At 36.0% G+C, this 25,487-nt stretch overlaps 2 protein-coding genes across 5 annotated transcripts in view; both read right to left on the reverse strand.

The window, feature by feature from the left end:
• The window catches only part of LOC134527847 (cation channel sperm-associated protein 2-like), a 254,149-nt gene extending 236,077 nt beyond the window's left edge, over positions 1-18,072 (reverse strand). The window contains exon 1 of the mRNA XM_063360802.1: positions 13,883-18,072. The gene's annotated coding sequence lies outside the window, so the exon portion shown is untranslated. The remainder of the gene's footprint in view (positions 1-13,882) is intronic.
• The window catches only part of LOC134527844 (uncharacterized), a 286,375-nt gene that overhangs the window by 249,259 nt on the left and 11,629 nt on the right, over positions 1-25,487 (reverse strand). For all 4 annotated transcript variants that reach the window (XM_063360800.1, XM_063360797.1, XM_063360799.1 and 1 more), the window contains exons 4-8: positions 22,727-23,040; positions 20,971-21,079; positions 19,803-19,958; positions 18,858-19,039; positions 18,079-18,246 (exon numbers count right to left, since the gene is read on the reverse strand). In XM_063360800.1, the coding sequence (XP_063216870.1) occupies positions 18,079-18,246; positions 18,858-19,039; positions 19,803-19,958; positions 20,971-21,079; positions 22,727-23,040 (929 nt within the window). The remainder of the gene's footprint in view (positions 1-18,078; positions 18,247-18,857; positions 19,040-19,802; positions 19,959-20,970; positions 21,080-22,726; positions 23,041-25,487) is intronic.

A 25,487-nucleotide genomic window follows, 5' to 3' on the forward strand; every position in this document is an offset into this window, starting at 1 on the left:
CTCATGCAGTCATCTCAACCATTGTACAAAGAACCTTCCCGAACCACATTCTCTAGAAACGAAATTCCAAATTTGTTTGCTTCTGTAAAATCGAAAATCTCTGAGGAACTTTCTCAAGTAATTGCCAAAGTTGAGTCGATGTCATTTACTTGTGACCTATGGACATCACGTAGTGACGATGCTTTCTTGGCACTGACTTGTCATTTCGTCAGTAACTTCACTCTTTTGAAATACTGTCTTGGATGTGTTAGTTTTCCTGAGAGCAACACAGCATTAGCAATAGGTGACAAAATTACTGATATTTTGAATGAGTGGAACATCTTAAATAACATCAGTGCTAGAATTCCTTTGTTTATTATTACTGACAATGCATGGAACATCAAGCTGGGGTCTAGTCTTTGCAAAGCACCTTGACACATTTGCAGGGTTTTGCTCATAATTTGCAGCTTGCTCTTGGAGATGCTAAAAAGTCTCATGAAGGAATGGGGGCTTAGATGAAAAAGGCCCGTGGTATTGTAGATTACTATAAGCACAGTGCCTCAGCAACGTCTGCATTTCACAAAATTCAAACAGAAATGGGACTAGACTGTCTAGAATTAATTCAAGACTGCGTGACGAGATGGAATTCTGAGTATCTAATGCTTGAAAGACTACTAAAAAACAAACCTGTTCTCACGCGTCATCTGGCAGAGGTGAACGTAGACAATCTTAAGTGTTAGCGAGTGGCGGCTTGTTGAAAGTTACATAAAAATTCTTAAACCATTGCATGAAGCCACAGTAGAACTCTCTGGAGAAAGAATACCTACATCTTCAATGGTTACTCCAGTTTTCTTTTCAATAAATACATTTTTGAATAACTACATGGAGACTCATGCTAGTGAAGTTGGGTCTGGTGTAACATTATGTAGGGCTTGGCATTTTGGATTGAAGGCATGCTTTCCTTTATATCAAAGACAAGAGCCATATTTTACAGCAATGCTGTTAGACCCACGCTTCAAGGCTGTTGTTGTGCCTATCGATGAAAAACAACTTGCTGTTAACACTTTGCAGCAAAAACTTGACAGTTGTCTAAAAGAAGTCATTGATACAGGTAAAGTGCTAGTTTTATATTAACATTATTAACTAAATCATAATTTGTAAACAACTTGGTACATAACTGAATAATAAAGAGAGTAATTTTTTTACTTCAGGGAATTTTTGCTAAATTTAATATTCTTTGGATTTAAAATTTATTTAGTGATATTTTAGAGTCCGTAGTAGTAAATTTGGTAATAGGCATACATTATGGCTCCTTTTTTCAACTATTAGTAATGTACCTGGTTGTTACATACTTCAAGTTAGTATCTCAGATGTTTGATAGAGGTTTGAAGTATTTATTTCCTTATGTTGCAGGTCCGCAAAAACCTGAATCAGAAAGTGACTCAAGCCACTCCTCTTTGTGGCATGAATACGATATTCTAGCTGCAAAATCTCTAGTAGGTGCTCAGCAAAACACAGAGGTGGCAACATATTTAAACATGCCACTTTTAGAAAGAACTGGAAACCCATTGAAGTGGTGGGAACAAAATTTAAATATAGTACTACCAAATTTATCCAAGTTAGCAGTGGCATATCTGGGAATACCAGTGACCGAAACTGCGTGTGAAAGGGTTTTTTCATCTGCCGGAAACATAGTATCTGCAAAGAGAGAATCTTTATCCACTCAACACGTGGAAGAACTGGTTTTCTTACATGAAAACAGAGCATTATACTAAGTCTGTTTTCTAATGGTGCTGTTGTGGTAAAAACACTCCAAAACTTATAAATATACCTACTGGCATCCTATATAGCTTGTGATTTTTTTCCCGATTTTTCCCAATTTCCCGAGTGAAATTTGATTTTCCCTCCTGAAATTTTCCCGAGGATAAATTTCCTTTCCCGCACACCCCAAAATTGTTTGTATTAATTTTATCACACGCACCAAAAGTGGGAAAAAATAAATAAACATCAACAATCATGGACTACAACACCACAAAGCAAGGACACTCCATTGCAATGGCCATTAAAAAATATACAAGCCATAGTTTCCGCAATCTAACAACATGCGACACAGTAGTACCTTACTTGCTGTCTGTAACTATGATAAAACAAACGTTGCTTCTCAAAAACATATTAAAAAAATAATGGTTTAGGATTCCAGATTAAATTAGCAGAAATTCTGAATATAATATTACTGAACAAAAATGAATGAATGAAAAGGGTTTAATATGTAAATATGACCTCATTTGCTCATTTAATCACTAATTTTGGAATTCAACATTTTCAAATCAAGATTCACTTTTTCGTGAAATGAATTGAATTGGATTTGCCTGTATTCTGCATTTCTTGAAAATTTTCTGGTTCAATATGTAGAGTAGAAGGTTCTGGAAAACAGGCGAATAGCAACTAAAATGAAAGGTTGGTTGGATAGGTTAAGTTATAATAGTAGAGACCCCGAAAAATGCTAAAGCGCGGAATTCACGAAATAATGCGAAAATTTGATACCTTAAACAAATTTTGTGACTTTCCTTTGATTTCGACATAGTCGCAAAATTCAAGAATTTTCGCGCGAAATTCTCAGTTTTCTGCATGAAATTCATGCATTTTCACACAAAATTATGTCTATGATGCAATTTCTATTTATTTATGCTATCATAAACATACACGTGAAATAAACACAGACAAAGACTAGTGCCGTGATATTATCTTCGTTTTGACATGTTACTGAAATCCACATATTTTTATTACTCTGTTTACAAGCAATCAATATTACCATCGCAAATGAAAACAAAATGTAACAAATGTCAACAATCAAAATGTGCACACTATCAACATAACAAATTTGACTGTCCACAGTTTTCGTGTTTTGAATAATGTCGTTTCTGCCGTAAGGCGCACTGGTGTCGATTTTTTTAATCACATGGAGCTAAGATGGCAGTAATTTTTGCATGCACATATCTATGAGTGTTAACAAATACCGCCTTCACATTTTGTAAGTTTTGTGATACAATTGTATTTATGGCTATGATGCCGAAAACTTTGACAATATTGGATTGCGAAAGAGAGATGAAATCAGATAAATTTTATATTTTTGATCAGCGCACAGTGCGGCCGAAGGCCCAATGTGCGGCCAAAAGTAGAAAAAAAAGTTTTTAGTTAGAGTCTTGTTCATCATTGTGTTGGCTAAAGAGATCCCTTAAGAAACGAAAACCGTTCCCAGCAACGACCATTTCCCAAAATCCCCTCCACAATGTCAGTCGGAATGTGGCCTTCGTCCGAGCGCTACGTTGTGGTGGATACAGAGGGGGCAGTGGACGCTTTCGTTATGTGTGTGTGAAAGTTTTTGAAATAAAGAAAATCAAGCGGAACAAAATGGAGTCAACATCTGAAGGTTAACCAAATATGAGAAAATATTTCTGGTATTCAACTGTTAAATAGAAAATTATTATAAATAGAAATATAAGTCCAGGTTTATTTTTTTTCTTTATTAAAAAAATTTGAATTGTTAGATAAAAAGTAATAGATTGCCGTAAAATGCTGTTTTAATTTTTTTTGGAGGTTATACATAAAAGTATTATCTACTGAATAAAACCAAATTCAGCTGCCTTTACCTGCCTATTAAATTTGTATGCATTTTTTTTCATAAATAAATTAGGATATTCGGTTCAAGTGTTATAATAATAAATGAAAGAAATAAAGCATACAAATAAAAACACTTAGAGAAAAAAGAAAGACAGAAATATACATGTAAAAACTAACTTATACCCCACGGCTTCGCTATGAATTTTTTTTTTACTTTATCGGCATATTTTCAATAAAATTTTTACACTAATCAATTTACACTTTTGACAAACAACATTTTTTTTGGTTAAATTTTAGAGCGAAAAAAAAAAACGAACAAATCTTTAAGGTAAAAAACAACAAATCAAACAATTGAGAGTTGTTTATTTTTCTACTCTTATTTATTTTATTTTATTTACTAAGTATTATTATTTTACATATATCTCAATATTATGATGGCAAATTAAAATTAAAATTAACTTATAATTCAAGTATAGTTGTATTGTTAATTAGTTATAACCTAACAAAGGTAAACATTTCTACAGCTTTATACATTAGTATAGATAATATAATATAATATAGAAAGCAAAAAGAATAGGTAGAGAGAGAAAGAAAGAGGGGGAGGGGATATATACAGTGAACAGGGGATGACACAGCAAGTAATTTTTTTTTCAGTCATATTTGTTTACATAGAAAATATTTTGTTAACGTAGAATTTCAGTGTATCTTATGTAGTCTTTTTATGCATATTATATTACAGTTAAAAACTCTTAATGTGTTTATTACGATGACAATGAAAACTTTTTCTTGTAATTTAATTTTTTTCAGAGCCATATTTTTTTAGATAGATAATATTTTGTAAACGTAGAATTTCAGTGTATCTTATATAGTCTATGTATGCATATTATAATATTACAGTTGAAAACTCTTAATGTGTATATTACGATGACAATGAAAACTTTTTCTTGTAATTTCATATTTGTTTACATAGAACATATTTTGCGATCGTAGAATTTCAGTGTCTCTTATGAAGTCTATTTATGCATATTATATTAAAGTTGAAAACTCTTAATGTGTATATTACGATGACAATGAAAATATTTTCTATAATTTAATTTTTTTTAAAGCTTCATTTTTAACATAGAAAATATTTATTAACGTAGTATTTCAGTGTATCTTATATAGTCTATTTATGCATATTATATTACAGTTGAAAACTCTTAATGTGTATATTACGATCACAGTGAAAACTTTTTTTTTCAAAACATAGATATTTTTTTACATAGAATATATTTTGTAAACTATATATATTTTGTAGAATATATTTGTGTATCTTATGTAGTATATTTATACATATTATATTATGGTTGAAAACTCTTAATATGTATATTACTAAATTTAATTTTAATATTTTTTTTTGTACCGCCATATTATATTCTGCCATTTAAATTTCTTAATTCTGATAACGGATTCGTAATCAGTGACACGAAAACCCCCCTGTTACAAAATTTCAGATTGTTCCCTTATCTTTTCGACTTTTGGCCGCATAATGTGGCCTTCGGCCGCACTGTGCAGCGGGACAAAATTATGATGTGCAAGTTCTGCAACATGTGGGTTGATTGGACATGCAAAGACACGAGTAAAAAGGATGTGGCAAATGACACACACAAAACAAATAAACAATTATTTTGCCAGGCAAATTCTATCATGTCTAAACAAATATTGATAGGCGACAGCGTGAATAAAGCAAACAAGTTGAAAGTGCAGAAACAAGAATTTGTTTCTAATTTTGTTAATATGATGCTGGAAGTTAACATTTCTTTAGAAAAAGCTGATCATCCAGCTATGACAAAATGGTTGAACACCCATGTTGAAGGTTAGTCTTATTTATTTATACATTTTTTTCCCCTCTAATAAAAGTAAATAAGCATATGTAGGCCTACAATATTATCGATTAAGTTACCTTTAGGGCCAACTTACCTTTACATCAAATAAATATGCAAGTACCTCAGATTAACAAACACATAAATAGGATGGATTGCATTGTGAAATAGTGAGCATACCACAAGATATTTCTTGACTGATTGATTGATGGTTTGATTGCAATCTAGCAGTAATCTTGAAAAGGTTATAGGTTAGGTTTGGCTGAGAATTGTTTTGAGTAAATTAACCCATTAATATTTTCAGTGATAACCTGATGCTACCTATTTATAAGTATATTGTAAGTTAAGTATACATTTTAGGTGCAGGAGATTTGCCATCAGCCAACACGCTCACAGAAACGTATGTCCCAAAAATTGGCCAGGCAAATAAGGAAGCAGTAAGTCACGTTGTAGAAGAACAGATTGTATTCTTGTGTGATGAAACGACAGAGTGGACCGATGTATATTTGTGGTTTTGATTGAAGTGTTACGTTGTAGTTCGGTTCCTCTTATGTACGTATGTATGTGGGTGGTGTGAAAGAGTTGCCAGCTGCAACTGGGTCTGAGTGTTCAAAAGCTATTTTGACAATTGTGGCAGAACTTGGAATAAAATTTGAAAATGTTATAGGTGTGATAACTGACTCAGGCAAGTACATGACAACTTGTGTGACTTCACGGAAGTGTGACTTCAGTGATGGTATGGTGCATGTCCAATGTTGGGCCCACAAGCTCAACATTATTGCTAGTTTGTGGAGTGTCAGCCTAACTGAACTGAACATGTGTGTTGCAAATGGAAAGCATGCATTTGTCAATGCAAGAAAAAGGAAGCAATGGTACGTGTCTTTCTTGAAGGACAAGTACCCAGAGGATGAAACAAAACCCATCCTGTTTCCACTTCCAATAATGACGAGGTGGAATTGGTGGTATAAATCTGCCAATTATGTAGATGAACATGTGGATGATTTGGTGGAGTTTTTGTCTGTAAAATAAGAAAGGAGTAGTGCTGTTATGTATTTCAAAAATCTCTCTCAAGATGATGTGGCTGTAATCAAGTGCTCATCAATTTTTCTAATTGAACATTGCACTAAAACAATTGATTCAATAGTACTGTTAGAAGGCGCATATTATGTCTTTTCAAATCAAGTGTACCCCATACTATTGGACATTAAAAATACATTCACTTTGATTAGCAGGGGAACCCTAAGGGAAGATACTTGCACAAGCATAGCAAAACTATCTACTCAAGTGAAGCAGCATTCACTTCGTGAAAATCTTGTTAGTGTAGGACTGAAATGTATCACCAAGCTTTTCGATTTGATGAATCGGGCTTCAGGTAAAGACTTCATTCTGCACATCAGCAAACTTTTTCACCCCAGTAATGTTTCAAACATTGTTGTTGATGAAAAACTGTACAAGTCAAGTGCAAAGAAGATTCCTATTCTTTGCCAACTTTCCCAGACAAAATTTTTGGAAGGCTACTTGACTTACCAATATCAGGTTTCACAACTTTTGGCTGAAATGCAGTCTGTTGTTGTCAGTGTTATGTTGAACATGCAAGTTCCACATATTGCATTTGTTCAGCACTGTGTTCCTCCACTGTGGATCCCATTTTCAAATGCAGACAGTGAAAGGGAATTTTCAGCATACTCTCACATTTTGGCCAACCGTAGAACAAATTTAAAGGCTGATAATCAAGAAATTCTATTCACTCAATTTTTTGGTAGTAAGGCAGAGTCTGCTACTTTGCAGTGCCTATGTAAGATACTACAGTAAATGTTTTGATTTGTGTACAAAACCAACCTTGCCTGCAGAGGAGAATTTCTAGTATGTACAGTGAGATAGACTCTATAAATGAATTTGGATATTGAAATACTGTGTATTATAACTAGGGATGTACCGATATTGAAAAACCGGTTACCGATTACGATTAACGATTCACTAAAAAAATTCAAATTCAGCCGATGTTCCAAACCGATTAAGAATACCGATTATATTTGCCCGATTATTACATACATAAATTAAAAAAGAAAGCAAAGAGAACAAAATTGTAATAAAATTGATGTAATGGAGGCATGGACCATAAGTGTACATACATATGTATAGAATGCAGACAAAATCATTTTTATTTACATAAATATTTAAGATTTTGGTAAGCTAGCTAAGGCATTGCACATAACATTAATAGCTATAGTTAATAAATAGCTTTTAGATTTTTGTGAAGAAATACAAGCTGATTGACTTTGTGTGGCTCCACATATTACTGGTAGTGTAAGACGTTTTGTTTCCATGTACGCCACCACGCGATATTTTTTGAGAACAATATTTACACGCTGCATATTTATCGTCCGGCCCGGATCCTAAAAAAAATATTTCCACACAGCACTGCGACTAGCGTACCCATGATTATTATGCAACATTAAATAGTGAATGCAATGTATAACAGCTCTTAACAAATATTTATATTGGTAAATGCCAACAAATAGAAAACTTAGCAAAATATACTGTAATATTTGATCAAAGAATTCGTCACTCCGTTTACGTAATGTATGGAGGTGCATTAGCTAAACAATAAAAAAATCTACAGTCGCCGAGTCGTCTTCGCTAACACAGACATTACCAATATTAGAAAAATTAATTTCCGTCGCAAACAGAAATATTCCTACAACCGACCACCAACTATCTATCGCAATCGTGAACTTTTATTCCTGGTTAAATATTTATTGTTAATATACGGTAAAAATAAAAAGTAAAGAAGACTTTCCTGTTATTAAAGTGACTTCAATAATAATAAAAAATAATAGATAAAGGTTCACGTATACAACGGAAATTCCGGTGAAGTGAGAAAAGTTGGCCAAATTGTTTTTGTTCATCACATGACGTGCGTAACCTAAACGTAAAATGGAGATCTTGTGATGATGCTGTTCAAATAATATTGTGTTTTATGCTGTTTTATGTGTTGTATTTTTTTTACAAGCGGTACTCAAAGCAATTGTTTGATACATGGAGCTAACAATAATGGAAATACTAGCCATACATGATAGAAGAAAATCGTCAATTGAATAAAATAAGAGTAATTTAATTTATTAGACGAGTAAGTTTCTGAAACTTTCAGCGCGTGTGTAGGCCTACAGTTTGAACGGTGTTTCATGAATTAATCTTAAAAGAGTTTACTATTTACCGTTAAAAGAATATATTAATATCATTGGCATGTTTTTCTTATAATGCTAAGCGATAACTATGATAAATATAATGAGAAAATGTTGACAATTTTGTCTAAATAATCGGTTGAAATATCGCAGATTAAGATTAATTACCGATTCTCTATTATCGGGCGATTACAGTTAATCGGGATTCGAATCGGTACATCCCTAATTATAACTTAGTATTTTTAATGGAATATCTCAAATGTTTTTTCTTTGTTAAGAAGTGTTTAGTCTTTTTAAAGCCTGTGTTCTTTAGTTTTAACCATTTTTTTTTTGCAAAAAAAAACATCACTTTGATCTGACTTACAAAACAGGTTTTATAACTGTACCAAAGTACCATGTGAGTATAAGTATTTTCTTGAGATGAGTAGTACCAAGGTATCATATGTGAAGTATTCTAATCAAAAATTATAACAATGTTTAATCGAATGAATCATTTAACGTTTTCACTTTTTTTCTTTTTATGTAAAGCAGATTTTCATACAAAATTTAACATCAATTTATAATTGTATTTTTATCTACATAATAAAATATTTGTAAACACTGCTTTCCTCAATTATATGTACCATTATGAGGTTTTTTTTTACACCGCCAATGGCATAATTTTTTCACCATTTTTTTGGGTCACTATATATTAGCTGCATAATTAAAAACACAATTTTTTATTTCATAATTTAAATATTATAAGAATCATTTTACATATATTTATTGTAGCTGACTTGACCTAAGCAACCTTTCACTATTGTATCAATTGTCTAATTTCCCAGAGCCACTACAATACACATTTACTTTTCTTTCTCTATGAATTTTTTAGTGGGATTCTAATTTTCATTTTACTATTCGAATCTAATACAGTAAAACCTTTTAGATTCGACCCCATTTATTGCGACCACCTCTCTATTACAACCCGATTTCGAGGAACCGTGAAAAAATTGCCGAAAATTCGAAGAAAATCGGACAGAAAATAAGTTTCTTGTGGTGAGTAGCGTGTTACTGCGTTTCTCTTGCCCAGTGCTGTACTGCCATAGGCAGCGCATATTTAAATATAGATACCACTTCCTGTCGACCGCTGTCAGCGCTTGACAACCCCCATTCCACGTCCCTTTGCCGGCAGGGTGCAGATAAAGGTTTTTGTGGCAACGTGTTTACGTTTAGCTTTTTGCGAGTGTCTAGTGTGGTACAAGTTAAGGCAAAGCTACCTGCAGGATTTCACTTGATTTTGATTACTATTGGTTGACAATGTTTGCTTAGTTTTTGAAGTCCGATTTGGTATATTTTCTGGCTTGAATTTGTGAACTATTGTTGATGACTAATGCAGGTTTTTCTTTTTTTTTTTTTTTCCTTTTTTTTCGATTTTGTGTATGAGTTAATAAATAAAATACCAATTAATATTAATTACTATTAATACAACGCAGGGAAAACCCTCCGGCCGCAGCGTGTAAACATGGTAGTCATCCGCTCGCTCGCCCTCGCTCACCCTCTCCCCGTACCGTGCGCTGCTTGTACTTGTTAACAATCACGTTATCTGCTTCATTTTAACGAGGAGAGTAAAAATATATTAAAACTGTCAGCAAATTGATAAAAGCTTTATGTGTCCGCAAAACAGGGAACAACACCGGCCCGTCAGTTTTCATTCAAAACGTGGCTAAAGAACTTTAACTGCCGCAGCGATGTTTATTTTGACACCTCAAGCAATTATCTTTTCCCGTGGGTTGACAGAAAAACGTCGCTTCACCCAGCATAAAAAAAAAGGCTACGCCACTTATTCCCCAAGCAGGAAACACACTGGCTGCCATCTGTGTCCCTCGCATTTAACTTTCTTCTAACATTCCACGTCTCGCCTCTCGCGCGAGCAATAACAAAGCGACCACGAATTGGGCCGTTTTATGCTTTGTTTGGTGACAGCAGCTTGATTTTATTCGGTATATTCATTTTCATTAGACCCTTGCTATTAAAATACATTTATATTTATGTTTGAAAGCTTGTAAATTCCTTGCCAGAGATGACTGAACTCAAACTTGGTGTGAAAAGTGACATTTTGACATACTTTTTGTTGGGTGTGTTTGGGTGGAGGGAGTGGTCCGAAAATATTTACATCTTACCCGTCCCTCACCGCTTTAGTACCCCTACCATAATAGCCAAATTTTACGGGAGAAGGGAGGGTGAAATGAGCATTTTCTCACTGAAGGTTTTTCAAAGGAGAGCGAAGTTGGGGTGTTATAAGGGAGGACACTGACTAGATGGTTTGTATGTCTGGGAGGGATGAGCTAGCCTTGAAGAATGTTACAGAGGGGAGGGCGTCATGAAGCTGCTGCCGCCAGCCAGCCGGGCGAGCTTCGTGTGCGCCCACTCGTGTTGCAGAACCTACCGCTGCCATATTTTTAAAGGAAATGTCCCATTATTTTTTTTGTTATTCTTAAATTAACATTATTGGAAGTATTACAGCAGACACAAAAATACGCTGTGTGTTAAAATTAACAGATTTTAATGATCTTTCTTTTTTTTTTAATTTTTTTCTGATTTCCACAGTTTGGTTAAAATGCCCAAATTTTTGACGGTTCCTGAGGATGTATTTGTAAAATCACTGCTTCGTTAAATCCGGGGTTCGTGACATCGGGGTTCTAGTGTATTTAACTAAGGCAAGCAGAAAACATACATGTAAACTAACCAGTAAAAATAAACTGTCTTTTGACATATTTTCTTTAGAGGTGGCCTGTAGGGCGACAGACTTGTCATGAAGGTTGAAGTGGGTTTAAAGCAAAGCCGTCTAGCATTGTGAGTGACAGCATCCTGTAGAGCTGGGCCGATCACCTATTTTGCCGATCATGCCGATGCCGATCATCTGCTGCCGATCTTGCCGATCTTCTGAGCCGATTAGAGCCTTTCAAGTACCTCTGATTACACGTTGCTTTTGACGGATCACTATAAACGGTGAAATATTCCCAGACAAAACTACTTTTCATTGAAATTATTGCTTATAAATCACCACACACACGTACACACAATTAACTGCGTTAAAATGTAATAAGGTCAAACCAAATCTTCAACCTAATCACAACTCCGTCATTCTGTGATCCGTGTGTGCCGGTAGACGTCAGCGATGATAATTTTATTCCCCCCAGTGCCGCCAACAAACTTTCAATAATTCCCGATTGTAAGTTAATTTGTGAATACGAAATACAGTAGAACCTCGTTAATTCGTAATGGTCGGGACCAAGATAATCACGGATTACCGAATTTCACGGACTAGCGATTATAAGCCCGGAAGGTCTTGTCAAGCTTCTTAGACACCAGCGTGCAGCTGGGTTAGGCCAAGGTCATGTGATGTAACATCTCCTGAGGCTTACTGCGCCTTGGCAGCAGATGGATAAAAATAGTAAACTCCCCATTATTCATGTTAATTGGGACCCGCCGATGCCCGGATAATTGAAATTCTGTAAAAAAAATAATACTAATAATAAACCCGGATAATCCGTTCACGGTAAGGGTCGTCTTCGAATTAGTGTCTCGGCTTAAAAAAATACGGCACTGCCTAGCCATTAGTTCACGGTCATTTACAACAGCCGAAGAGAGAAAGATAAGATCGTGCTGACCTTGCACACATAAATATTGGGTAGCACCCCACCCCCCTCCCTTCATTCGACCAGCCGAATGCCAGCCAGACACGTCACTCGCCAGGCGCCTGCTGTGCGTTGGCGGGCGGAAAGTAATTCAACAGCACGTGAAACAACATTCAAACAAACGGGAGACGGGAAGCAGAAGTCAGGACATCCCCTCAAGTTTAAAGAGTGACAAATGTGACAGCTGAAAGGGGGGCGACACAAAGGGTCGGTACAAACAGCGTAGCAGAGTTTGACGGCCCACGCGATGGCTTGCAGTGTTTGCCGGCCACCGGCCCGCGTGACGTCAATTTTAAGCTCTGACAATTTTAGATTCTCTTTTTTTTCTGCACTTTTAAATCGTCCCGGATTATCCGATTCCCGAATTAGCGCATCACGGATTAACAAGGTTCTACTGTACCACTAAATGGGGAACAAAACTCTTCATCAACCAGGTTTTTATACAAAAGAAAAATAAGCTCTATTTCCCGCTAAACAGGGTAAGAAGATTAATTTCGCTAAACAAAATTTTCAATAGGCCATATTTAGCGAGAAAAAACTAAATAGATGAATTTCCGAAGAGGTAGACTAACCACAAGACTACTAGCGCTATTAATCTGTACGATTTCCGTCGCGCGACGCGCGTCACTCTAATCTCTGGCGTCACATAACCAACCTAAACAACAGTCGCCATTCACCATTGCGGTAATATTAACCGTAAATGGCTAAACAAATACATAGTTTTCGGTTCGTAAATGATAAATAACTTTGCAAATAGTATAATGGAAAATTATTTTACCGAAAGTACCGTAAATATACGTGGAAATTGATACTTAGGTATGTAACTGTTCAATGTTTATAAAACATACGCTATTTGTTTACTTTATTGGTATATTTTTTTCGTGTGCGGTTAGTTTTAAATTATTAAATCCTATTATTTTTCGATGAATAATTGAATTTTCTTCCCGAAAAGTACCGTAAACAAACATGGAAATTCGTTAGATATAGGTAATTATTCAATGTTATAAGTTTGCAGTAGGATACAATGATCGGCTCAAATAATCGGCTACGTTTTGCCGATCATTATGATCGGCAAAATTAACAAAATCGGCCGATTATTACGATCGGGGATCGGCATCGGCCCAGCTCTAGCATCCTGCCATCGTACAGCTAGTTCCTTAGCGAGTAGAAGTTTGGGAAGTGGGGGAAAGTTGAAATCAACTGTAAGTTTCGGAAAATATCTATTACGACCCTATTCCTGGGAACTAGGGGTGTGCGAAGCTTCAAGTATTCAAAGTCGAGTCGAAGATATGTTTTTCCTTCGACTTTGGCTTCGACAAAAATAAACTTCGAGTGGAAAAGTCGAAGATTTTTGCGAGAATCGTTTGGCCCACTATTTGGTTCAATATATATATATACTGCCAAAATATATTTGCGGCGGGTAATTTCCCGTTTATGTATACAGCAAATTCTCTCTAGTACGTCCCTCTTGTTAACGTACAATCCAGTATAACGTATAAAGCCGCCGGTCCCTTGAAACGCCATGCAAATTAATAGGCATAATAAATATATAACGTACGTTTTTCAAAGCCCTGGACGGTAATTTCTCGTTAATACGTATTGTTTTGCCGATATTAATACTCAAAATATTAAACATTTTCTCATTTCATTCACAATTCTATAGCTTTGTTTAACGACAGGTCTTGTGGAAATTGTTTACAGACGTTTTCTTTATTTCGTTAAGTAAAATGGGAGTTGCAGTGCTGGTAACCGTGCGGATAGAAAATTCATTCGTATAAAAAAAAAGTCAGTTTTTTGTGAGATTGGTGTAACAACATAACATTTATGCGGAATAATCAAGAGTTATAAATAAAAAATGATTAACTTTTTCAAGTAAGAAAAAACCATTCAATAATAATATTTATCCTACAAAATGCGTATTTTCACATTTGAATTTGTAGCAATGGATATTGGCAGATGGCGGCCATATCTGGTTAGGTACATAAAACACGTTTCTTGTTACCTTTTGTTTTCTGTTACGATGACCTAACCTATAATTTGTTTGTATACATCATTTGAGATTGACATCTTTCGCAATCGTACACAAATCTAATATGTATACAACATTTATTTAACAGATCTAGTAGCACGTTTCCGACGCTAGTGAACATTTTGTGACGTTTCGTGAAGCTTGTTTATGGCGATGTGACGACGTGGATAACCTGTTTATATTTTTATATTTAGTGTATTACGGCAGCATATCTCGGTAGGCCTACCCGTAGAATTTATGAGTACCCGAAAGCATGTGGGTATCAGCATTGCAAAAAACTAGAGATTCTTACAACTGTTGACAACTGCAAGAAAAAGTGTCATGTTGCAAAACGCTTTAATATTGCACCTACAACTCTGTCCACAATAATAAAAGACAGAGCAAAAATTGAAGAAAATGCTGCAAAACTGCACCAGAAAAGGAAAAGATATAGCAAATGTATCGATAGTGACCTTGACAAAAATCTTTTTGATTGGATTGTGCAAGCACGCTCTAATAACATACCCATCTCGGGCACAGCACTGCATGAAAAAGCACGAATGGAGGCACTAAGGCTTGGAATTGACAATTTTCAAGCCTCAAATGGCTGGCTCACACGCTTCAAAGCCAGGTGGAATTTAACTTTACTAATGAAAACCAGATGAATGAATTTTACAAATTTTAAATAAATGAAAAGTACTTATTTTTCCTGTGGATTAAGACATTTAACAGTACTTATATAGTATACATACATTTATTTGAAGATGTTTGGTACAATGGAATTTTCTTTAGTCTATATAACCATGATGAAACATATGTAACAATTTTTTTATATTAAAAATTATGTTATTTCAAATCCTTCTACTTCGATTTTCCTTCGACATTCTTTCGCACAATATAAGCTTCGCTTAGACTTCGCTTCGCATTTAAAAAGAGACCTTCGCTCATGCCTACTGGGAACCGTGAGGGGTCGTTTCAGAGAGGTTTGACTGTATTGGTATTCAAGCATAATTTGGTATTTGTATTCAATTCGAACTAAAAATCTGATATTCGCACAGGCCTAGTGTTTAGAAATTAATTGAATAAAAATAACACACTACATTTTATTATTAAAAAATTCAAATATTCACACAGGATCTAAAAAAAAAAAGTGTGAGTGGAGTCCATACATGAAAGACAGAAGTCAAACTCCTTGCTTATAAGGTATAGATATAAATTAGGGATGGGGCGAATCCTGATTTCCTCGAATCCGAATCCTAACTCAAATCCTAGACTGGATTTGCCAAATCTCGAACCCAAACCCGAATCTTTTAACAGATGATATCCACATATATAATGTAAGTGAGATGTATTCTGCTTGCACTAAAAGTCTCTTGACTTTATTACATATAGTTTGGTACATTTCTGGTATAAGTGTATATAAAGACAAAAAAAATTTTCTTGAGAAATTTCAGTTTTAGTACAGATTACAGGTTAGGATTTTTTCTATAAATAACTAGAGGTCTGCGAGACTAAGAATTTTACTTCGAGCCGAGCTCGAGCTTTTGTGGTACAGTTACACTTTTGGGAAATTATTTTTATCTTAAACTTAGTATAATGTTTGAATAAAGTATTAAAATGAAGTGGGCTTATTAATTTTGGGTAACTATTTACAGTATTTGTTTACATTTTGCACTGCTAGAAAAAAAATAACATTTTTTTCCATTGAATCTTACCTGTTTCCATTGGTTCATTAGTAACTGATCATCCAACTAACATAACCAAGTATATGTTTGTGTAAATGTAACATATCTTTGGAAAAATTTCATCCTTGTCAATTTTTCTGGAGTCCTTACTGAGCTTCAACAAACTTAGCACCAAAAGTCATGTTGTTTGAAAAGTACATTCACATTGTTTCAACATTTCCACTTTTCCTCACAACAATTCTGAGAGAGATTCATGCAGAACAATAATTCGTTCTGCACGTTCAGGAGTTAAATTAGCTCTACGATTGGAGATGATATAGTGTTTCCAGCAGAAGAGAAGCATCTCTCGCTGGCAACCTGTGTGGCTGGAATGCTTTAGTAAAATTGCTTAACCTCAAAATTAGTGTCATAAATAGGTATCTGTAACTGTTCATTAAAGTTTAATCAATTGAAAGTAATAAAAGTAAAAGCATTTTACTTAATTCAATTTACACTTGCAAAAAAAACATACACACAATAAACCTACATAGAAATTAAAGTCTTTTTCAATATCCTGAAGTCTGAAATATGTTTACTCATGTCATCAAATGTAGAGCTGTACTGAAGAAACCGATTTTGCCAATATTTAGTTGAATCGGCATTTCTGCCGACTTCCGATACAGTACGCTTGTTAATTTTCGGCCGATATTACTGAAAAACAAAAGAGACTGCCATAACCTAAAAATCCACGAGCACCATTTTCACTTTTCGTAGTAGTACTGCATTCTTTCAGATAGCATTATTTCTTAGCAACATGTGCCAACCATCCATATCAAAGTTTAACATCCTTTTTCTTTCAACAATGTTCTTTAATTTAATATGTCATAAATAAATAATACATTACTATCACGGTAAATATACATCTCGGTTGTTACCGTAACTATAGTGCAAATATGGTAGCTATCATGCTTCTGTAGTAATTATGGTATTCTACAAAGAATCTTGTTCTTTTTATGGTAATTATCTTAAAATAACTATTGGGTTTGTACTGTAGTTATGGTACATCATCCATATTTCTTCATATGTTGTTGTTCATTTGTTTTTTCTTCATATTTACGTGCGCCATTATTTGAGACAGGAAGTTTCAGAAAAAATTTTAACGGACTTTATATCACACATTTAACGGCGTAAATGATAAGACCTCCGGCAATTTAAACGCTTTATACGGAAAAACCAACCATGCGGGACCTCGTAAGCTAGAGAATAGTAAGGATACAGATATGATCTAAAATTTAAAATTAAAAAAAAAAAGCATTTCTCGCACAGTTTTTTGTCTCTTCTTTTGGTGGTTTATTTTCGCATTGCCTTTGATAATACCTCTTATCTGCTTCTGCCTTTTTATTTATTTTAGGCATGATATTAAATCACAATCTCCAGCTGAATAAAAAGAAAGAACAAAAAAAACACTCTAATGGAACATAAGTTACACTTACAAAGTTTAAGTATACAAGTCCTATTGACTTTTAAAATCAGTTTTCACATACCAAAAATTAATTATACTTATAAAGCTAACCTCATCTATTTTACATTTTCATTCACACTATTCATATAAAAATTAATGATTCTTATAAAGTTAATTGCATAAATTAATAACTCTTTTCTACACAAATAAATAAATTGTAGATACTTTAACATAAAATAAATATGGTAGCATCAACCATTAGTCGTTACGAAAACAGGAGTGGACAAACACAAGCAGAGTTATGAAAATTCTGTAGCATCAATGCAGCATAATTTCTCCTTCACCCCTGCTGTCTCCCCTTCTAGCCGTTACAACTAGCATACAGCATTCTACGCTACGTATTTATTTTCCCTCCCCCTGCGTCATCCTATTTGACCGCTAGTCCATGTGTTGTAGTGGCAACACCACTGACACACTCTGCTCCTCTATCAGTTCCCCACCATGTATCTAACTATTCGCCTCATTCGATCAAAATTTTTATAACTCGAAATTGTAGCTCCCTCAGAAAAGAAGTTTCACTTAAACAAATGACTACAACTGCCAAGGGCAGAAAAACTCACTATATCACAGTCCAATCGGCTCTCTGCAAAGTGGCATGACACCACCAACACATTCCGCTCGTCCTCGTCCGTGACGAAGAGGAACCGGTCTGTGACAAGCACGTCTCGGCAGTCGGGAGGCAGCTTGTATACGAACAATGGCACCACGTCCATGCTCATGCTGTGGATCTACCACCAGAAACACACACCGTAAGGAGTAAACAAGCGGCACTAAAACTAGGCATGGGAAAAACATCTAAAACACAGAGTTCTATTAAATGTCTTTCAGGTTGCCGCCTGGACAGGTATCCCAGCTCTGAAGGTGAAGGGTGCTATGGGCAGAATTGGCTCGTGCATCACATCTCTACTCGCCAAACTGTCATGTAGTCTTATCTTCGGTAATGAGCCTCCATGGGACTTCACGCAATGATCTCTTCATTTAATGATGGTATAATAAGATGAAGGCTCCCTGCACGAACATATCTACTTACAGTTCTGTGTAGAAATTTTATAATACCTGAAAATATCCTTTAAAATAACATTTTGAGGTTTTTTTCCTGTCCAAAAAAAATGTTTAAAAGAAACAATGATAAAAGGAACACATTTAATAATTATTGGTACATTTACAGCAGGAGCTCTACATGCCATTTAGCAACCTAGTCAGGCGGCCACCTTAATACTCAACTTCAGATAAAAAAAATAGAGATTTTACTAAAAGGTTGTTGATGACCTCCAATTTGATGATTATGATCTACAATGATGATTGTGCAATAAAGGAGAACGTAACGAGTTCCGCTCACCGTGAGGATGCTGGAGGGGGCATGGTACCCGGACAGCAAGTAGCGGTCACGCGCGTACTGCGGCCAGAGGAATACGTCCCCCACATGCGTGCTGACGCGCTCGGGCAGGGGCCCGGAGCCAGGGGGGTGCACGGCTGGCTCCACCGCCTCGCCCTCGTCGCGGACCTCCGCGGCTCCCGGCTCTGCAAACAAGGCACAAACTGTTCCACCGACACACACACGACTCTACAGGATTTCCAAATCACTGTGCCCTATCGTTCATTTAACATTAACTCCCTCAAAAAAATAAATTTTTTACGCCAAAACCACTTCAAGTCATAACATAAGTACAAACTTTACTTTTATAAAAACATCACAATGTTCAAAGCATTTATCTTAGGATGATTAATATAATCACTTTTAAAGTAAATAAAATTAAATTATGACATAATTGAAATTTCTTGGTGTTATCATTCAAAAATCGTATTTTGCATCAAAAAATAAATAAATAAAAAGAAGAATGACATGTTAAATAGTTTAGATAAAGAATTCAGGAACACAAATTTAATTATAAGCATAAATAGCACTTTATTATTTATTGTAATAGTCAGTATTTTAATTTAAATGGTTAAGGCCTCTATAGGAAACAATCAATTCATTGTAAAACATTTAAAGAAGTGTATGTATGCACAAACCTTTATAGAAAAAAAGAACATGAGTTTTTAAATGTATATTTAAGCAACATTTCAAAACTATTTTTCAAATAAAATTATTTCATAAAATTTAAATTTTATATTTTAAGTGAAATGGTTCAAGTTTTATTTTATGCATGGTATTTTGCAGTTAATAAAATTTTCTTGTTCCAAGTGATTCTTGATTTTTCAGTGACTTTCATGGACAAATACACAACCCGTAGTAACGAAGATGCATCAATGCCAAACAAACAACCAAGTATGCATTCCTCACCTCGTATGTGAAAATTGTTCGTGCTTCTCAGTCTTGTCTCTGCCAATTTAAGTTTCAGGTGCGCCAACTTTTCGACTGAAAGCTGCTTCAGCCCTTGGAGCCGGGACCTCGCTGTTGGAAGATGAGGGTTGCCGGAATTTTTCGCCCCTTCAAGATCTGAAGCGTAAGACAGCAAATGTGAAACATTTTGCATCTGCCTATATGTAGGTTTGTATTTTTAACCCCAAAATTTCTAGTAAAAAAACTAGCACTATGACAGTATGTAAGACCATGAAAAACATAAAACACAAAAACTTAATATATGTAATGTACTTCATTAAAAACAGTTTTTTTTGCAGATTCCCAAAATCTCAAAAATGTTTTAATAAACTTCAAAAACACAAAATATTAAAAATGAAAGTAACCATGATGCAATTAAAGAGACCAAAATTTTAATAAGACAATATTTGCTTAACTTTATAAAAGAAAATGTTTGACAACAAAATTAACAACAAAAAGTAATTTTAAAGATTTTACAGGGAAACATCACTAGGAATTGAACAAAATATGTCATGAAAATGCAACAACAACTAATCATTAGGGGTAATGACAAGCCTAACAGGACTGCACGGCACTGGTAACTAGCTTTGGTAAACATGTTAGATAGACACATCTGAAAACATTCACTTCATTGAGAAATAACGGCTTGTTAAGTTACAAGGAAAATTACTGTTTGGAGTTACAATCAATTAGTAATATAATTATGTCTTTTAAAAACATGCTTAAAGCTATCATACAAAAATTATTCTGTATTGCCATTCAATGGCACGAAACAAATTTGTATGGATATTTTATTCACCTTTCCATCATTCTGCTGTTGCATGACTTTGTTCAACCATTTTTTCAGCTATGGTTTGTTGACAAACAAGCAAATCCCATGCAAGCTTAGAATATATGTTATTCTCAAGTACTTGCAAAAGCTGTTTAGTTTAAAAGAAAATAACTCCGTAGGGACATTGTTCAGGATGCATACAACCAGTTGTTGAGTATAAGAAGTTCAAAGTGCCATGCAGCCCTGGCCCCAAATGTGCTCTTTGAATGGCCAAAATGAAGATGAAGGTAGAGAAAACTGAAGAAAAACCCAATGAATAAGTGGATGCGGGAGGATCATCGGTGACGGCCGGCTCACCCGCGCTGGACTCGAGCGTAGCCGCAGGAGACACGTCCAGCAGCCAGCAGTAGTCGGCCGCGCCCTGCTCCAGCAACAGCCTCCACTGGCAGCGCTGCCGGCCCGTGATCTGCAGCACGTCTCGCCATCACACTCCTCGCCAGCCATCACACACACAGGGAAGGTGAATGGAGCTGAATCAATGAACTGGAAGGTAACATCTTCGACACTACAGACAAGGAGTGAGGATGAGGCAAGATGGAGCACTGACGTGATGACTGAACAGGAAACAGCGACATATACAGTTTACCACTCTCAGAGAATCAGCATCTGACCTTGCTGGGAAAGGAACCCAGATCACCCTGGGGGGAGGTGATGGATTGACCATTCAACCAACGTGATCTCATACACACATGTGTTTGACTCTTTTAAAAATGTATCTGCTAACGACTAAGTCTAAATTGAGAAACCTCTTAGCATATGCTACAGTCAATATCACCACAATCATCACAGTGCAACCACTCACAAGCAGGAACACACAGTCAAACTTGAACTATGTCAGGTTTGATTAATTTTATAGATTTAAAAATTGGAAATCTGCAGTTTCTGGTTGCACAGTGTGTCAGCAAGGGTGTATGTTAAATAAAATACTTTAATTCAAACATCCCCATGCAAGAACCATAAAAAGAACGCACCGTGTTTTATTGTATGATCGTCGCACATTTATACTAAAATCGAGTTAAAAAGTAGGGGTGTGAATTTTATGCAAAAAAAAAGCATTTTTGTTAGGCAAAGTTATTCATAAAAAAAAAACTATTTATGGAACGTACAATTATTTAAAAATGAGAGTATACGAAAGCATGCCAAAGAATTTAAATTAAAAAACGTTTTGTTCAAATTTAAATAGAAAAATTAAAACAGTGACCCGAACGTAAGCCTGAACTAATGCATAACTATGGTCGTAGTACACACTTACCATAAAAGAGTGCGGGCTATCAAATGTAGACTAGACAGAGCGAGCGCGTTGCATACAATCTGCATACTATGGATATCGATATTTGACTATGTGTGCACGCTCTATACAGGAATCAACATAACCAAACATGAATTATGCCAACTAGCACTGGATACATTTTTATAAGCGGTACACAGCGCGACGAAGACAAACAGATAAAGGTTATAACATTTGAAAAATCTTTAAAAGAAAATTTACACATCAGACAACTTCATATTTCTCTTGATTAAAGAAGTAAGCTGGAATATCCAAATGAATATTAGATTTAAACTTTAAAATGCATAGTTATAAAAGAGAAAACTACCTACACAAGCGCTCGGAATCTAACAGCGGAACCAAAAACGTTTTGCGTTGTTTATGCGTGAATTATTTTTCTCTAAATTTTGACGCCCTATAATACCGTGCAACGATTATTCGCATGCAACAATTATGCGATAAAACCCGGCTACAAGACTTCCAAGATCATAGGGGACTCTTATACCACTTTGGTACAAACATAGTGTGCTCTTAAATTTAAGCCACGCCAGGGATTTGAGAATCGAATCCGTGACCCAAGCCACATGTGTGTTACCCATTAGAAAACATGGCCACCCAGAACCTGACAGCAGAGATGTAAAATAAACATTCATTAGTTGCTGTTTATGCTTGCAGATGCACCCTTTTTATTGGAGTTTAAAAGATATGACTATCCCAATCAAACTCATTATTCTAAATTGCTCATATTATGATGTTGTTACTTGAAGAATGGTCGGTGCCACTCACGAGCAGGAACACGGAGTCCAGGCCATTGTCCCCGCACACGTGCAGCGCCTCGATGGGAGCGGTCACGCGCGTGTCGCCTGCAGATACACCTGCCGCCAGGCTGAAGAAGCACAGCTCGCCTTGATCGGTACCGACGACCGCCACATGGCGGGGTTCCCGCACGCCCTGCCACCACGCCACAGCCGTGGGCCGGCCCCGCCCCGCCACGGCCCCCGGGAACGCTGTCACGTCGTCCATGGACCAGCGGTGGTCTGGTGGCGCACCGGGATCAACCACGCACAGAGCCGGCACCACAAAGATGGAGCCGTCATACGCTGTGCACACAACCACGTGCCGCTTGCTCCAGATGTCGGGCTTCATGCCTTGTCTAGATGTGGGGTCTTTAGAGATATAAGATGCATGACAAGATTAAAAAAATAGACTGCAGCCTTTCCCCATCATTGTTTGGAGTTGCTTCGCTTCTGGGTTGAAGCCCGTAGATGGCAAAGATATCACTGACATTTCAGTCAACCTTCCAGTTACCATCATCAGGATAGCAGTTACATTCTATCCTAAAAGTAAACATTGGTATCCTGCAAGAAAGAATACATCAGACCAGAAGAGACTTGCTTTTCGACCTGCAACCGAGACTTGCCAATAAACTATCAACACCAGCAACTTGGAACATTCAAATCACAAGTCTTTACAAACCTGTGGCATTCCACAGAACAACATTGTAAAATGTTCTCAGAGCTTCCCATGAAACAGATGTCATCTGCTTTCAATAGAAGCAGAGTTGTCTACCTCTCAAAAGAACAACTGGAGGAAGCTTGTGTTTCTCTTTTATCTAAAGTTGGAACTCCACAGTCACACCAAAGAAATTACTCACAGAAGATAATGTTTGTGGACTGTAAGATGCCATAAGTCACCTGCCTCCAACCACAGAAGATGACATATGCTCGGAGACAAGTGTCCTTCACAAGACCAAAGAAGGGCAATGAAAGAACAACACAGTGATAAAGATGTGCTTCTGAAGGCAGACCAAGAAAATGCAACAGTGGTCATAAATACCTGAAACTATGTAACAAAACCCTAAAAACTTCTCGCCGAACCCAGATATGAAACAGTCAAGAAAAATCCACTAAAACCAATAGAATCAGTCACAAATAAATTGGTCGCCGAGTCAGCCTTAGAGGAAGACATTAAAAAACATCAAATCGTCAAATATAGCAGAACCCCGACATTCTATGGGCTCCCAAAAATAAATAAGGACATTTCTCTATGTCCCATAGTAAGTACAATCGGCACTCCTACTCATGCACTAACCAGATACTTCAATAGAATAATCCCGATTTTAGTACCCACTCCAGCCTCATATTGGAAATTCTGCACATTTCATAATGATTCTTAAGCAGCTTTCTCTTCAACCAAACAATATTCTGGTCAACTTTCATGTGCTATCACTCTTCAACAAAGTGCCTTTCCCAGAAGCCCTTCAAATTCTCATCGCACACCAAGAAGAAGTCAGCCTGAGCAAAGACATGGTGAAGCTCACAGAACACAGTGTTTCTTCCACTTTCTCTTCATTCAAGTGGCAGATATGTAAGCAATAGGGAGGCGCCACCATAGGCTCACCTCTCTCTGCCCACTTAGCCAACATTTTCATGGCTGACTTTGAAGAGAAAGCAGTAAATACCAGCCAGCTCAAACCCCAGTATGTATAATTATTAGGGGTGTGCGGGATCCCGCTGCTTTGGGAAAAAAGTCGGGAAAATAGGCTTCCCGAAATGCCAGGCAGGAATTTTATTACTCCCGAATTTTTCGGGAAATTGTTTAAAAATTTACAAATGTTTACTAATCATGTGAAAATGTTTTCTATCAATTCAAACTGTTTTTACAATAATATGTTTTATGGATTCGTACATTTTTGAAGGGTTTCTGTACTATTTAAACGCAAAACATCTTTTAAACGTATGCCGATCGTAGCGACAGTTGTGGTGTGCAGTGAATTATGATAATCGTTTACACATACATATCTAATTGGAATATAAAACACGTACATGGAGTACCTTAAATATTGTATGCGTTCATAAATATATTTCTTCAAGGGTACAAATTTGCAAGATACGTGAATAGTCAGTTATATAACGTTTTTGCCATCACCATCGAATACTTAACCTAAAACCACTGTGTGTCCTTAGACACAAATAAAACACATGCGCAATCCAACCTTTTCGCCAAAGATATAAGAAATACTAGACTTGCGTTACATAACGAAGCGTAACCGTTCTCATTACTTGATAGCAGTGGCGATATAGAGAACTGTATTGGCACTTTGAAAAATATGAAATCACGTAGTTTTACACCACTGCTCACGAGTATCTAAACATCTATGATTTTGCTTTGGGAGAAAAAAATAATAGTTGTTTACTGTTTAGTTTGGCGGGCTTTGTCGGCTGACGTTACGTTATTAAAGCTTGTGCAAAGTATCTGTTCCTATTTTCGATGCCGTTGTATATTAAAACAAACTAGCAGCCTACAAATAATGGATGTCGCAACCGATCAGCTTGTTACTTGTAAACCTAAAAGTGTTTGGAAGTATTTTGAACGTCTGACAGACATAAATCCCTGGCAAAGTGTGTCTCGTGTGAAATTTTTTTTTGAGATGCGAGCATTGTAGCACGTCTGGCTATAAAAAAAGAATTTGAGGATGCTAAAAAATATGAAGTCGCCGCTGAAAAAAGGGCAAGTGAAGCAGACAAAAGAAATAGCAGCAAAAAAA

The sequence above is a fragment of the Bacillus rossius genome, chromosome 1 (genome assembly GCF_032445375.1).
Source record: "Bacillus rossius redtenbacheri isolate Brsri chromosome 1, Brsri_v3, whole genome shotgun sequence".
In the NCBI taxonomy this organism is placed as follows: Eukaryota; Metazoa; Arthropoda; class Insecta; order Phasmatodea; family Bacillidae; genus Bacillus; species Bacillus rossius.